This window comes from Oncorhynchus keta, chromosome 17 (genome assembly GCF_023373465.1).
Source record: "Oncorhynchus keta strain PuntledgeMale-10-30-2019 chromosome 17, Oket_V2, whole genome shotgun sequence".
Lineage (NCBI taxonomy): Eukaryota > Metazoa > Chordata > Actinopteri > Salmoniformes > Salmonidae > Oncorhynchus > Oncorhynchus keta.
Window position 1 is genome coordinate 15,234,585 of NC_068437.1, and position 17,140 is coordinate 15,251,724.

Below are 17,140 nucleotides of genomic sequence, written 5' to 3' on the forward strand. Positions count from 1 at the left end.
CGCCACTGTTTTGAAGAGAGACAAGTGAACTGAGTATTTACAATGAGAATGTGACGAGCAGTACTGACTGGCCCACAGTAACGTGATGAGTCCGATGCTTTTTACACATGCACTGCCAAGTGCATTAACAATGAGCCCTTCTTTCTATTGAGCCCTTACATTTACATTTACATTTAAGTCATTTAGCAGACGCTCTTATCCAGAGCGACTTACAAATTGGTGCATTCACCTTATGACATCCAGTGGAACAGCCACTTTACAATAGTGCATCTAAATATTTTAAGGGGGGGGGGGTGAGAAGGATTACTTTATCCTATCCTAGGTATTCCTTAAAGAGGTGGGGTTTCAGGTGTCTCCGGAAGGTGGTGATTGACTCCGCTGTCCTGGCGTCGTGAGGGAGTTTGTTCCACCATTGGGGGGCCAGAGCAGCGAACAGTTTTGACTGGGCTGAGCGGGAACTGTACTTCCTCAGTGGTAGGGAGGCGAGCAGGCCAGAGGTGGATGAACGCAGTGCCCTTGTTTGGGTGTAGGGCCTGATCAGAGCCTGGAGGTACTGAGGTACCGAGTCGGTGTGTGGGGGTACAGGTTAGAAAGGATACTCTCTTTGACAGCATGATAGAGTCGATCCTAGAATACAGGATCTCTCTGTGTATAAGTTTATGTATGTACTAGTTCTATATGTATTTCTATGATGGGATAATTCTTTTCTGGTCTACGCCAAAGGTGGTACATGAGGTGAAGGCCATGGGTAGGAGAAGTTTGGGCTCGGACATGTCCATGGGGGAAATAGCCACCAGCTCTCTGGGAAGCCTGAGCTCAGTGGATATGAACACCCCTGCGGAGCTCTGTGACTACTTGGATGTTGGCACCCCGGTCAAGTTGCGTGACAGCCCACCCAGGCCTGCTCCCCCTCCTACCAAGCCCAGGAGCAAACAGCCTCGGCCTATAAGGTTCCTTAGCCTGCCAAAGGCTGCCACCGGCTCAGGTCAGTCCCTCTCATGTACTCACACTAATGTAAATAAGACAGGGAGATGAAGCTAGGTAGGGTGATAGAAAAACAGTAGGAAGGGAAGGGACACAAATGGCTTTTGCCCAGGGCTAAGACATTTTTCCACACTTGATTTGCCTGTTTCACAGTGAGATAACCTTTACTCAAGGCTAATTGGACCCTTCTTCTGAGCAGGGTGAGGTTGGCTACTCCAACCTCGGCCAACAGCTCCGCCCCCCCCCGTAGTTCCTCACCCAAGCCTCTCCAGGTTCTCCTTTACCCAAATCCAGATAGCAGATGTTCTGAAAGAGCTGCAAAACCTGGACCCGTACAAATCAGCTGGGCTTGACAATCTGGACCCGCTATTTCTGAAACTATCTGCCGCCATTGTCGCAACCCCTATTACCAGCCTGTTCAACCTCTCTTTCATATCGTCTGAGATCCCCAAGGATTGGAAAGCTGCCGCAGTCATCCCCCTCTTCAAAGGGGGAGACACCCTGGACCCAAACTGCTATTGTAACAGGTTAAAGGACATATTCATAGCCTGTTATACATTGAAAAGTATTAGTAAGTTCATAGTATGTGAGGATCTTAAAACATCTAAGGTTAAAAAGATGCATTCAGTATTAGTTGATAGAGATTGATAACATTCATATAATTGTGTTAAAGTTCAAATCTGTCAAAGGGTACGAATTGTGAGAGTAATGTGTAAACGTTATATTGATTACTTTATTTTGTGGTGCCTAAAAGTGTTAATCTGTGATCTACGAAATGCTCTTAAGCTAATGAGCCGGAGATCGATTGCTCTGGTCTCCACGCATATTCCTGGGGAAATTCGCGGTCTTTTCTCATTGAACTAAATGTTGACTTGAGAATACAACACCGTATCACTCTCGTGATTATTTCTCCCCTGTTTTCAGGTACTTTATTGATGATAAAAATAGTAATTTAAATGTTATAACTAGCGAACATGTCAAGAGTGTTTAAGGTGTGTTTTAGTAACGTCTTGAGGAAGTTAGAGTTAAGTTTGAAGAGAGTAATATTAGCCCTGCTCGGTTGAAGTGAAGGATAGCGTCGTACTGAGAGTAGCTGCCATTTTATGTCGATTGTGAATGAACATGTGTGTTGTTAATAAGATATTTTGCTGTGTTATTTGTATAATGGGTTTTTCTGTTATGTAATGTGTTACTTTTGTGAAATGATTGAACTAAATGTTGACTTGAGAATACAACACCGTATCACTCTCGTGATTATTTCTCCCCTGTTTTCAGGGCGTAACACTATAGACCTATATCCATCCTGCCCTGCCTATCTAAGGTCTTCGAAAGCCAAGTCAACAAACAGGTCACTGACCATCTCGAATCCCACCGTACCTTCTCCGCTGTGCAATCTGGTTTCCGAGCCGGTCACGGGTGCACCTCAGCCACACTCAAGGTACTAAAAGATATCATAACCGCCATCGATAAAAGACAGTACTGTGCAGCCGTCTTCATCGACCTCGCCAAGGCTTTCGACTCTGTCAATCACCATATTCTTATCGGCAGACTCAACAGCCTCGGTTTTTCGGATGACTGCCTTGCCTGGTTCACCAATTACTTTGCAGACAGAGTTCAGTGTGTCAAATCGGAGGGCATGCTGTCCGGTCCTCTGGCAGTCTCTATGGGGTGCCACAGGGTTCAATTCTCGGGCCAACTCTTTTCTCTGTATATATCAATGATGTTGCTCTTGCTGCCGGCGATTCCCTGATCCACCTCTACGCAGACGACACCATTCTATATACTTTCGGCCCGTCATTGGACACTGTGCTATCAAACCTCCAAACGAGCTTCAATGCCATACAGCACTCCTTCCGTGGCCTCCAACTGCTCTTAAACGCGAGTAAAACCAAATGCATACTTTTCAACCGATCGCTGCCTGCACCCGCATGCCCGACTAGCATCACCACCCTGGATGGTTCCGACCTTGAATATGTGGACATCTATAAGTACCTAGGTGTCTGGCTAGACTGCAAACTTTCATTCCAGACTCACATCAAACATCTCCAATCAAAAATCAAATCAAGAGTCGGCTTTCTATTCCGCAACAAAGCCTCCTTCACTCACGCTGCCAAGCTTACCCTAGTAAAACTGACTATCCTACCGATCCTCGACTTCGGCGATGTCATCTACAAAATGGCTTCCAACACTCTACTCAGCAAACTGGATGCAGTCTATCACAGTGCCATCCGTTTTGTCACTAAAGCACCTTATACCACCCACCACTGCGACTTGTATGCTCTAGTCGGCTGGCCCTCACTACATATTCGTCGCCAGACCCACTGGCTCCAGGTCATCTACAAGTCTATGCTAGGTAAAGCTCCGCCTTATCTCAGTTCACTGGTCACGATGGCAACACCCATCCGTAGCACGCGCTCCAGCAGGTGTATCTCACTGATCATCCCTAAAGCCAACACCTCATTTGGCCGCCTTTCGTTCCAGTACTCTGCTGCCTGTGACTGGAACGAATTGCAAAAATCGCTGAAGTTGGAGACTTTTATCTCCCTCACCAACTTCAAACATCAGCTATCCGAGCAGCTAACCGATCGCTGCAGCTGTACATAGTCTATAGGTAAATAGCTCATCCATTTTCACCTACCTCATTCCCATACTGTTTTTATACTGTTTTTATTTATTTACTTTTCTGCTCTTTTGCACACCAATATCTCTACCTGTACATGACCATCTGATCATTTATCACTCCAGTGTTAATCTGCAAAATTGTATTATTCGCCTACCTCCTCATGCCTTTTGCACACATTGTATATAGACTGCCCATTTTTTCTACTGTGTTATTGACTTGCTAATTGTTTACTCCATGTGTAACTCTGTGTTGTCTGTTCACACTGCTATGCTTTATCTTGGCCAGGTCGCAGTTGCAAATGAGAACTTGTTCTCAACTAGCCTACCTGGTTAAATAAAGGTGAAATAAATTTAAAAAAAATAAAATAAAATAAATGTGCTAATTTTAAAATGATATCATAATGAACTTGTGTTAAAAGCTACAAACAGATATGGAAATGAGTAAATACATAAATAAATACAGACAGTTCATAGAGAGATAGATGTCTGCTGTCAACCCATAGACAAGATGGCAGCCAGTGAGCCAAAGGGCCAAATAAAGAACCAGGCCAGATTGCAGCCCCTGTCCAACCCAGAGCAGGCCCTGACTAAGACCTTCAAGCTGCTCCTCTCTGCCTCTGATGACTGGTGAGCATTCACTGTCGACAAGCCCTTACTATAGGTAGCACCACTAGATTAGCCCACAATTATAATTCCTTACTAGTGTGCTATAAAGACGTCTTACCATAAGGGGCCCTTCCAGCTAGTGGGTTTAGTAGCGGCGTTGGGTTTCCGCTTCCTTCCCTCCGGCTCCTGTCTGCTAAAGCAGGGAAGTCGGACAGGTCTAGCCCCGTCACATTTTCACTACCGTCTGTGAGAGGGAGGGTTAAAGACTTGTAAGAAAGCCATATGGGTAGGTAAATGTATGTTACTATTCATGCTGACTGTGTGTCTTATAGATTGTGTGAATGGATAGGAAAGTGAACGTTACAAATACTGATGTATCAATCAATGGCCAGACTGAGCATCAGATAGTTGGTTATTATGAAGTGACACACTACTAACCTGTGCCATTGAAGATGTTGCTTGATAACGAGTTGTTCATCCCAAACGCCTGGTTCCGGTTCATCCCGAATCCTGACATGCTACAGAAATACAGAGGACAACTTTAGCCTCCAACTGGAGCACCTTAATATCTATTTCCAATCATCACAAAAAACGATTGATTTATACTTTTATACAGAGTTGAGAACAGCAGATCTTTCAATTGTATGGCCAGCCAGACCGTGTCACTGTGTACCTGTTGATGGTGAAGGGCTGCCGTGCAGGCTGCTGTTTGGGCATACAGATGATACTGGGGGAGTTGCGGTTGGGGCTGCCCAGCCCTGAGCTGCCCATGCTGTTGGTCCTGCTGCTGACCATCCCGATGCCCTGGCCCACCTGGGAGTGGTTCAGCATGTTCCTCGAGTTCATCGGCAGGATCCCCCTGCGGAGGACACATCATGGGTTGGAGATAGATGGGAGGACAGAATGTGTTGATATGAAGCTAGATGATGATTTTACTAATAAATGTCCTGTCCTGCTCTGCAACCACTGAACTGAACTGACTGGCTAACTAATTAGCAGCAGAATAATGATTCCATGGCATTCAAGCACACTGGCTTATGTGTTATATGTCTGTATCCAGAATATCTCAATTCAATGGGCTTTATTGGCATGGGAAACATATGTTTACATTGCCAAAGCTATATCTCTCTCTCCAGCATCTCTGTCTCACGTCTCATCTCTTAAACACACCTGCTTGGCGAGGGCGGGGTATGGAGGGACATGGTGGGCACCCCCGTGGTGGGGGTGATATGGCTCGGTAGCTGGGTGCCTTGCGTTAAGCTGCGGTTTAACTGAGTGTTGTTTCCCATGCCCCTTATCGAGAAGCCTAGTGCACCTGCAACGCGAGAAATAGAAACAGTAAACATGGGTCTCTCTTACCAACTTCCAAAGTGACCAATAGATTGGATATCTCTTAAAGTAATCTTTTGAGATCAACAAGAAGTGCCTAAGGGAATAGTGCTGAAGTCTGATTTAAATATACCCAATCCTAAACAGGTATATCGGGTAATTATTTGTAATGATCAAATTGCTCCAGGTATGACTTGACTACCAAATTGTTACAGACATAAATGTATTATGGACTTAGTAGGAAAGACCCTGAAAACAGATGCAGTCAGCTTACTCTGTGGGCCGTATAAACTGGCACCAAGCTGGGACAGTTGACCTGATGACGACGGTGAGGGAGACGAGAGCATCTGGAAGAAGAGAAGAGATAAACCACATAATGAGAGGAGGGAGGACTGGAAACAAGAACAGCCAGAGATGACAATGCCTTTATCAATAACACAACTGCACATTCAGGCAGTTCATATATCATGTTTTACAAATCACACAGGAATTTGGGTATTCAATTTCAAGGATAATAATAACACCATCAATGCTAAGGCACAGATATAAAGTTATACACTCCCCTATGTATTTGGGCGGTGAAGCTAATACGTTTAATTTGGCTCTATATTCCAGCATTTTTTAGATCAAACATTTCATATGAGGCGACAGCACAGAATATCACCTTTTATTTCAGATTATTTTCATGCATATCTGTCTTACCATTTAGAAAGTAATGTCTCCTCATTTGAAGGTGTCATAAGTATTTTGACAAATTCACTTGTGTGTATTAAAGTAGTCAAAAGTATAGTATTTGGTCCCATATTCGTATCACGCAATGAACTTGTTTATCTGCATTTGCAGTTTGTTTTGGTTGTGTTTCAGATTACAGTGCCTTCAGAAAGTATTCACACTGCCTGACTTTTGTGTTACAAAAAATGGTTGTTGATCATTGCTAGACAACCATGTTCAGGTCTTGCCATAGATTTTCAAGCATATTTAAGTCGCCACTGAGGAACATTCACTGTCTTCTTGGTAAGCAACTCCAGTGTAGATTTGGTCTTGTGTTTTAGGTTTCAACTCCAAGTGTCAGTGTCTGGTGGAAAGCAGACTGAACCAGGTTTTCCTCTAGGATTTTGCCTGTACTTAGCTCCATTCAGTTTCTTTTTTATCCTGAAAAACTCCCCAAACCTTAACGATTACAAGCACACCCATGACATGATGCAGCTACAACTATGCTTGAAAATATGGAGCGTGGTACTGTACTGTGTTGTATTTGCCCCAAATATAACACTTTCTATTCAGGACAAAAAGTGAGTCAATTACTTTTAGGGCTGACCCCATTTATAGTTGTCTGGTCGATTGTTTGGTCGATAGGCTGTTTGTCGACTAAGATTTCTTTAGTCAAGCAGTCGCAAAAATATTTTTTCTTCTTCATGGTGCACAAGACACCTGTCTGATTCACACCTGTTTCAGTGGAGTAATTCATTGTGGAGGCCATGGGGATGGCACAGTCAATCACTTTAAAACATGTGATACTTCAATTGTACATGGTTATATTATGCAAAAATAATGGTGCAACATTAATAAATATATTATTTTATAACATATGCGCTTTCTCCAGCATTGGATAGCGGTCACTGTCCGCGGCTCTGAAACAATCTTCGGTGTGCCGTAGAGTTGCTGCCTTTTCCTATGCTGCTATGTGAATAATAGAAAAGTTAACCAGCATATTGGTGTTGAGTACAATGCAGCAGACCTTGCCTTAATTGTCTGATAAAATTGAGGAGAGATGAAACACCAACTAAATTAGGTCTATAATCAATAGCCCAACTGTTAAATGTGCCTGGCTTTATAAATCATCCATATATACAGTCCATGTGGAAAGTATTCAGACCCCTTGACTTATTCCACATTTTGTTACATTACAGCCTTGTTCTAAAATTGATTAAATATTTTTTTCCCCTCATCAACCTACAGACAATACTTTTATTTATTTAACTAGGCAAGCCAGTTAAGAACAAATTCTTATTTACAATGACGGCCTACCAAAAGGCAAAAGGCCTCATGCGGGGACGGGGACCTTGGATTAAAAACAAATACAATATAAATATAGGAAAAAACACACATCACAACAAGAGAGACAACACAACATTAAGAGAGACCTAAGACGACAACATAGCAAGGCAGCAAAACATGACAACACAGCATGGTAGCAACACAGCATGGTAGCAACACAAAACATGGTACAAACATTATTGGGCACAGTCGACAGCACAAAGGTCAAGAAGACCTTAAGAAGGTCAAGAAAAGGTCAAGAAGGTCAAAGGTCAAGAAGGCCAAAGGTCAAGAAGACCTCAAGAAGAGACAATACATCACACAAAGCAGCCACAACTGTCAGTAAGAGCGTCCATAATCGTCTTTGAATGAAGAGATTGAGATAAAACGGTCCAGTTTGAGTGTTTGTTGCAGCTCGTTCCAGTCGCTAGCTGCAGCGAACTGAAAAGAGGAGCGAACCAGGGATGTGTGTGCTTTGGGGACCTTTAACAGAATGTGACTGGCAGAACGGGTGTTGTATGTGGAGGATGAGGGCTGCAGTAGATATCTCAGATAGGGGGGAGTGAGGCCGAAGAGGGTTTTATAAATAAGCATCAACCAGTGGGTCTTGTAATAGGTATACAGAGTTGACAAGTTTACAGAGGAGTAGAGTGCAGTGATGTGTCCTATAAGGAGCATTGGTAGCTAATGTGATGGCCGAATGGTAAAGAACATCTAGCCACTTGAGTGCACCCTTACCTACCGATCTATAAAATATGTCTCCGTAATCTAGCATGGGTAGGATGGTCATCTGGATCAGGATTAGTTTGGCAGCTGGGGTGAAAGAGGAGCGATTACGATAGAGAGAACCAAGTCTAGATTTAACTTTAGCCTGCAGCTTTGATATGTGCTGAGAGAAGGACAGTACACAAGCTCTAAACCCTCAGAGGTAGTAATCACAATAGTGGGGAGAGGGGCATCCAGGGCCATCTGTGTATAAGATTGTATCATCTGCATATATATGGGTGAGAGAGCTTCCTACTGCCTGAGCTATGTTGTTGATGTAAATTGAGAAGAGCGTGGGGCCTAGGATTGAGCCTTGGGGTACCCGGTGACAGGCCGTGGCTGAGACAGCAGATTTTCTGACTTTATATACTGCACTCTTTGAGAGGTAGTTAGCAAACCAGGCCAAAGACCCCTCAGAGACACAAATAGTCCTTAGCCAGTCCACAAGAATGGAATGGTCTACCATATCAAAAGCTTTGGCCAAGTCAATAAAAATAGTAGCACAATATTGCTTAGAATCAAGGGCAATTGTGACATCATTGAGGACCTTTAAGGTTGCAGTGACACATCCATAACCTGACCGGAAATCCGATTGCATACCAGAGAGAATACTACAAATATCAAGAAAGCCAGTCAGTTAATTATTGACCAGATTTTCCAACACTTTTGATAAACAGCGCGAAATAGAAATAGGCCTATAACAGTTAGGATCAGCTTGATCTCCCCCTTCAAATACAAGACAAACTGTGGCTGCCGTCCAAGCAATGGGAACATCCCCAGAAAGGAGAGACAGGTTAAAAAGGTTGGCGATAGGCATGGCGATGATAGGGGCAGCAACCTTAAAGAAGAAAGGGTCTAAACCATATGACCCAGATGTTTTTTGGGGTCAAGTTTAAGGAGCTCCTTTAGCACCTCAGACTCAGTGACTGCCTGCAGGGAGGAACTTTGTAGCGGGACAGGGGAAAAAGAGGGAGGAGCATCGGGATAGTTGCATTAGAAGGGGTGGGAGATGAGGAAATGTTGGACGGGCAAGGAGGCATGGCTGAGTCAAATAGGAATCCTGACTCAATGAAGTGGTGATTAAAGAGCTCAGCCATGTGCTTCTTGTCAGTAACAACCACATCATCAATATTAAGGGACATGGGCAGCTGTGTGGAGGGTTTATTCTTTAGGTCTTTAACTGTTTTCCAGAACTTCTTGGGGTTTGACCCACAGAGAGAGAACTGCTCCTTAAAGTAACTAACTTTGGCCTTCCGGATAGCCTGAGAGCACCTATTTCTCATTTGCCCGAATGATACCCAGTCAGCCTGAGTATGCATGTGCCGAGCCTTTGGCCAAATGCAAAGTTACTCCACCTCAAGAATTGTAAGACCACGGTCGAACCAGGGGCTGAACCTGTTTTAATTCTCATTTTCTTTATGGGGGCGTGTTTGTTAACAGTACCACTGAAAATATTTTTCAAAAAGGTCCAAGCGTCTTCGACAGAATGGATCAAGCTGATTCTATACCATATTACAGAGGCCAGCCAGTTCACAAAGGAAGGCATGCTCATTAAAGACAAATCAGGACAGGTTGTTTCACTGACCAGCCATTACAAACACAGGCTGTAAAACAGTGATCACTAAGGTCATACCCCATAATGACAAAGAAAAAACGGTCTTTCAGACATTTTTGCATACGCTGACCGTATTACTGCCAGTCACGAGTCATGACCACAGTCAAATTCCACATTGATTCAATGTAACTAGGCTACTCGAAAACGGTGCACTTTCTAACAGTCATCAAGTCGCTAATGGCCTGGTACTCAGCACTCTATTGTCCTTCTAATCACTCTGACATCAATGCAAATGCAATCAAAAATCAAACACTTCATGATTGAATTTGAATTATCGTGCAGAGATAGCAATCGAAGAAAACTAACATTATTGGAAAATCTGGTGTATTGACTTTCCTTGATTTAACCACGGCTTCCCATATGGAAAGAAAAGAGGGGAAGATCTGAGCGGTCCCGCCAGGCCCAGTTTGACAATAACAGGTGGTGTTGTAACTTTAATGTGTTACAGTTAATGTTTAAGTTTATTATTTGAGCTGTATCTGTAAAGATATTTCTTTAGATTTATTTTGCATATGTAATTGTATTGGGTTGTCTTGAATTACGCTTTTTGACTGCAAGTCCCAGAATGCCTTGCGAGAGGAATGAGTGATATCGCGCCAATTATGTGCAGGTGCTAGTGAGTGTGGCTGACTTTCCGACAGCATCTTACCTGCATTGCTCTGTACCAAAACAATTGTTGTTAAATGTAACGTGAACAAGTATTCTTACTAAAAGAAGCTTTCGTATCAAACCCGACGTCCCGAGTCATTAATTTGAAGTTAGTTAATCTAAAAAGGTGGAAACTGATTCTAAAACACTGTCATGGATAACATTTCAAAGCCAAACACAACTTCAGCCATTTAGGCGCATTTTGGATTGAAGTAAAATGCGAGAGGTCAGCCAATAAACCTGGATGAGGGCATTTGCCGAATATGCAAGATTAAAATGATTGATAAACACGCAAACACATCAAATCTCAGAAGCCACCTTCGAATTAACCACCCTGCTAAATTTGCTGAACTAATAGGAACCTCTACCACATCAACAGGTTGCGGCAAAATGTGCGTCAAGGGGCAGCTTAGTGTTGCGCAGGCGTTCTCCCGAGTGGAGAAATGCAAACGAGACAGAAACAAATGGCAGAGAATAACTGACCACGTGACTCGCTACTTGGTAAGGGAGAAGATTCCAGTTCATACAGTTTAAAATCAATCATTTAAAGAATTATTGCAGGAAACGGACAATCCGTATGAGTTATTCTTCTCACGAACGGCTGTTCCCAAACATATAAGAAAGTGAGGGGAGAGATTCTCCAAGAACTCAAAGGCATACCCAAATTCTCTCTCACAGCAGATATGTGGTCTAGTGTAAACATGACCCGATACATGAGCCTGACTGTTCACTACATATCCAGTGATTGGTCTCTCATGTTCCATTGTCTTGAGACGACCTATATGCCAGAGAACCATACTACGGACAACCTGAGTGAAGCTCTCCGGTCCATGATGGCAAAGTGGGCATTGGATGAGAAGGAAGTGTCCTGCATCACAACTGACAACGGGGCAAACGTTGTGTCCGTGGTGAGGCAATTGGGTTGGCCATGGCTTAACTGCTTTGGACACAACCTGCATCTGGCCATCACAAAAGTTGTTGCAAGTCAGAAAGACTTGTGCAATGTAGGACACTAAGCCAGCACTTCACCACAAGCTGGTTGAAGAGGAGAAACCTCCATAACGCACAGGAGGATCTTGAGATGCCCCAGCTCTCGCTCATACCGGTGAGAGGTCTTATTTATTTCATATTCAGTCTTAAATGGCATTGCATTCCATTCATTTTAGGACACTCAAATCAAATATGAGCTACATTATCAAGATGTTAGTGCTATTAATAGGCCTTCAATATATATCAATCGAATGATGTGCACATTTTATTATATTCATTTTAGGCTATTTAAATAAATATCAGCTACAATTTCAATATCAAGATGTTGGTCTTTGTATTAATACCATGTACACTACCGGTCAAAAGTTTAAGAACACCTACTCATTCAAGGGTTTTTCTTTATTGTTACTATTTTCTACATTGTATAATAATAGTGAAGACATCAAAACTATGAAATAACACATTTGGAATCATGTAGTAAGCAAAAAAGTGTTAAACAAATCAAGAGCGTGCAAAGCTGTCATCAAGGCAAAGGGTGGCTATTTGAAGAAACTAAAATATATTTTGATTTGTTTAACACTTGGTTTGGTTACTACATGATTCCATATGTGTTATTTCATAGTTTCATACAACGTAGAAAATAGTAAAAATAAAGAAAAACCCTTGAATGAGTAGGTGTTCTAAAACTTTTGATGGTCGTGTATATCAAATTATATGCCTATTGCATTCCATTAATTTTCAGCTATTTAAATCAAATACAAGCTACAATTTCACTATCTAGATGTTAGTCCTATTAATAGGCCTTCAATATATATCAATTGAATGATGTGCAATTTTAGGCTACTTAAATCAAATACAAGCTACAATTTCTTTATCAAGATGCTGGTCCTATATTAATAGCTTGTATATAAATCGAATTATATGCCCATTGAATTCCCTTGCATTTCATAAATGTTATCATTTTTCATCCCTTAGGATTGTAAAACATGTTGGGGGACCAAACAACAAATGGTTGAAATAGTTTTGGAGCAGGTCCCGGCCATAAGACGGGTATTGATTGACGATCGAGACCACAATCATTTAGATCTGTCATGGCAGGTCATCAATGTTCTGCAATCGGTCAATGTGGCACGTTAGCCTGTGGCCGACTTCATTGATATCCTATCTGGGGGAAACTGTGTGACAGTGTCGTCAGTCAAGCCCGTTTTATGACTTTTAACGGGACAGATTCTCTTTCTCAAACCCATCGACTCCGAGCTCACTAAAAATATAAAAATTATCATGCAGGACAAGTACAAAGCACCAGCACTACAGGTACGGTTGTCAAAGGCCTGCCTACTTGACCCCCGGTACAAAGGCCGTGTGGGAAATGGCTTGGATGGCACGAAAGATGCCCTCCTTCACGAGATGTTGGACCTCGGGTAAGTTGACGGAGGAAGCACCTGTCGTACAGTTGGAGATGGGGATGACTGTGCACAGCCCCCGGCTAAGAAGATTAATCTTTGTGATCATCTTAGAGATGAAACTGGCCCTGAAAGCTCCCCAATACCCTTGAGAGTGATTGCCGACACCGAGAAGACTCCTACAGTTGAAGTCGGAAATTTACAAACACCGAAGCCAAATACATTCAAACTCAGTTTTTCACAATTCTTGACATTTAATCGTAGTGAAATTTCCCTGTCTTAGGTCAGTTAGGATCACCACTTTATTTTAAGAATGTGAAATGTCAGAATAATAGTGGAGAGAATTATTTATTTCAGCTTGTATTCCTTTCATCACATTCCCAGTGGGTCAGAAGTTTACATACACTCAATCAGTATTTGGTAGCATTGCCTTGAAATTGTTTAACTTGGGTCAAACGTTTTGGGTAGCCTTCCACAAGCTTCCCACAACAAGTTGGGTGAATTTTGGCCCATTCCTCCTGACAGAGCTGGTGTAACTGAGTCAGGTTAGTAGGCCTCGCACACACTTTTTCAGTTCTGTCTACAAATTTTCTATGGGATTGAGGTCAGAGTTTTGTGATGATCACTTTAATACCTTGAGTTTGTTGTCCTTACGCCATTTTGCCACAACATTGGAAGTATGCTTGGAGTCAATGTCCATTTGGAAGACCCATTTGCAAGCTTTAACATCCTGGCTGATGTCTTGAGATGTTGCTTCAATATATCCACAATTTTCTTTTCTCATCATGCCATCAATTTTGTGAAGTGCACCAGTCCCTCCGTCAGCAAAGCACACCCACAACATGATGCTGCCACCCCCGTTCTTCACGGTTGGGATGGTGTTCTTCGGCTTTCAAGCCTCCCTGTTTTCCCTCCAAACATAACGATGGTCATTATGGCCAAACAGTTCTATTTTTTTTCTTCATCAGACCAGAGGACATTTCTCCAAAAAGTACCATCTTTGTCCCCATGTGCAGTTGCAAACCGTAGTCCGGCTTTTTTTATGGTGGTTTTGGAGCCTACAGGCACTATTTGTCACAATGCTGTTTTTTGTTGCCTTCAGAAAAAATAAAAACAAAACAAAAACAAACAAAAACATAAACAAAATTGCGTGTACGCTAAGTCATAACAGCTTAATCATTATATAATGGTGATGTTTAGCCTGCCCAATTTCACACATACAGTGGGGCAAAAAAAGTATTTAGTCAGCCACCAATTGTGCAAGTTCTCCCACTTAAAAAGACGAGAGAGGCCTGTAATTTTCATCATAGGTACACTTCAATTATGACAGACAAAATGAGAAAAGAAAAATCCAGAAAATCACATTGTAGGATTTTTAATGAATTTTTTGCAAATTATGGTGGAAAATAAGTATTTGGTCAATAACAAAAGTTTCTCAATACTTTGTTATATACCCTTTGTTGGCAATGACAGAGGTCAAACATTTTCTGTATGTCTTCACAAGGTTTTCACACACTGTTGCTGGTATTTTGGTCCATTCCTCCATGCAGATCTCCTCTACAGCAGTGATGTTTTGGGGCTGTTGCTGGGCAACACGACTTTCAACTCCCTCCAAAGATTTTCTATGGGGTTGAGATCTGGAGACTGGCTAGGCCACTCCAGAACCTCGAAATGCTTCTTACGAAGCCACTCTGTTGCCTGGGCGGTGTGTTTGGGATCATTGTCATGCTGAAAGACCCAGCCACGTTTAATCTTCAATGCCCTTGCTGATGGAAGGAGGTTTTCACTCAAAATCTCACGATACATGGCCCCATTCATTCTTTCCTTTACACGGATCAGTCGTCCTGGTCCCTTTGCAGAAACACAGCCCCAAAGCATGATGTTTCCACCCCCATGCTTCACAGTAGGTATGGTGTTCTTTGGATGCAACTCAGCATTCCTTGTCCTCCAAACACGACGAGTTGAGTTTTTACCAAAAAGTTCTAATTTGGTTTCATCTGACCATATGACATTCTCCCAATCTTCTTCTGGATCATCCAAATGCTCTCTAGCAAACTTCAGACGGGCCTGGACATGTACTGGCTTAAGCAGGGGGACACGTCTGGCACTGCAGGATTTGAGTCCCTGGCGGCGTAGTGTGTTACTGATGGCAGGCTTTGTTACTTTGGCCCCAGCTCTCTACAGGTCATTCACTAGATCCCCCCGTGTGATTCTGGGATTTTTGCTCACCGTTCTTGTGATCATTTTGACCCCACGGGGTGAGATCTTGCGTGGAGCCCCAGATCGAGGGAGATTATCAGTGGTCTTGTATGTCTTCCATTTCCTAATAATTGCTCCCACAGTTGATTTCTTCAAACCAAGCTGCTTACCTAATGCAGATTCAGTCTTCCCAGCCTGGTGCAGGTCTACAATTTTGTTTCTGGTGTCCGTTGACAGCTCTTTGGTCTTGGCCATAGTGGAGTTTGGAGTGTGACTGTTTGAGGTTGTGGAAAGGTGTCTTTTATACTGATAACAAGTTCAAACAGGTGCCATTAATACAGGTAATGAGTGGAGGACAGAGGAGCCTCCTAAAGAAGAAGTTACAGGTCTGCGAGAGCCAGAAATCTTGCTTGTTTGTTGGTGACCAAATACTTATTTTCCACCATAATTTGCAAATAAATTCATTAAAAATCCTACAATGTCTGTCATAGTTGAAGTGTACCTATGATGAAAATTACAGGCCTCTCGTCTTTTTAAGTGGAAGAACTTGCACAATTGGTGGCTGACTAAATACTTTTTTTGCCCCACTGTATAAGCAATTACACTGCGACAAGAAATGGTGTATGCCTTTTTCACACCAATTTTTCTTTAGATCAATAATATAGTGGAATCATGCAGCCCATATATGTTGATTTCATAAGACATTCTAAGGTTTGTATCATTCACAACTAAAGTTGCCAAATAACTCAAAGTCAAGCATATAACCAGTTTCAAATTATCACTTTTACAGCTTAACACAGAATAACCTCTCCATGTGCACACTAGCACAGAAAAATATCCTTAATTTTGAATTTCTTTCAGCGAGTTTCAATTATATTCTTACAATAAAATCATATAAATATGAAAAAGTGCCATTATTTTGGATTATAATGTTTCGTAGGAAACACCTGCCTAAAATATTGTGGTGTTATTGTGGTGTACAGGCAATTAAGTGGATGTATTACACTTTAGAATGTAGATATTTCAAAGGCACGCATCAGCAGCTTGCATGTGTGGATCCCCTTTATGTTAATTTAACAGTCAATTACCATGAGACCGACAGTTATTTGCTTGACAATCACATGACCGCCACAGCCCTGGACGCGTCGCTTTGCACGTCATTGTAAATAAGAATGTGTTCTTAACTTCTTGATGCACCCGTCCCGTTAGCGGGATAATTTTCATCAACATCTGCTGAATTGCAGAGCGTCAAATTCTAATTATATTACAAAAAATATTTAATTTCCATAAAATCACAAGTGCAATATAGCAAAACACAGCGTAGCTTGTTGTTAATCAACCTGACATGTCAGATTTCAAAAAAGCTTTTCGGCAAAAGCATACCAAGCGTTTATGTAAGGACATCTCTCTCAGCAGACAAAACATTACAAACAGCTAGCAGCAAAGTAGATTGGTCACGAAAGTCAGAAAAGCAATAAAATGAATAGCTTACCTTTGATGATCTTCGGAAGTTTGCACTCACGAGACTCCCAGTTACACAACAAATGTTCCTTTTGATCCATAAAGATTATTTTTATATCCAAAATACCACCATTTGGTTGGCGCGTTATGTTCAGAAATCCACAGGCTCGAGCGGTCACGACAGGGCATACGAAAATTCCAAATAGTATCCGTAAAGTTCGTAGAAAAATGTCAAACATTTTTTATAATCAATAATCAGGTTGTTTTTACAATATATAAATCGATAATATTTCAACCGGACCTTAGCTTTTTCAATAGAAGTGAGAGAGAAAATGTCTGCTCCACTCTGTTGGCGCATGCAAAACGGTGCTGGCACCCAGCCATTCACTGATGCGATGTGATCTTTCTCGCTCATTTTTCATAATAAAAGCCTGAAACTATGTCTAAAGACTGTTCAGACCATGTGGAAGCCATAGGAAAA

At 42.2% G+C, this 17,140-nt stretch overlaps 1 protein-coding gene across 7 annotated transcripts in view; it reads right to left on the reverse strand.

Moving 5' to 3' along the window:
* LOC118396497 (CCR4-NOT transcription complex subunit 2-like) overlaps positions 1–17,140 on the reverse strand; it is a 52,138-nt gene that overhangs the window by 10,999 nt on the left and 23,999 nt on the right. For all 7 annotated transcript variants that reach the window (XM_035790743.2, XM_035790745.2, XM_035790742.2 and 4 more), the window contains exons 3-7: positions 5,816–5,888; positions 5,383–5,527; positions 4,886–5,071; positions 4,651–4,730; positions 4,331–4,456 (exon numbers count right to left, since the gene is read on the reverse strand). In XM_035790743.2, coding sequence (XP_035646636.1) covers positions 4,331–4,456; positions 4,651–4,730; positions 4,886–5,071; positions 5,383–5,527; positions 5,816–5,888 — 610 coding nt within the window. The remainder of the gene's footprint in view (positions 1–4,330; positions 4,457–4,650; positions 4,731–4,885; positions 5,072–5,382; positions 5,528–5,815; positions 5,889–17,140) is intronic.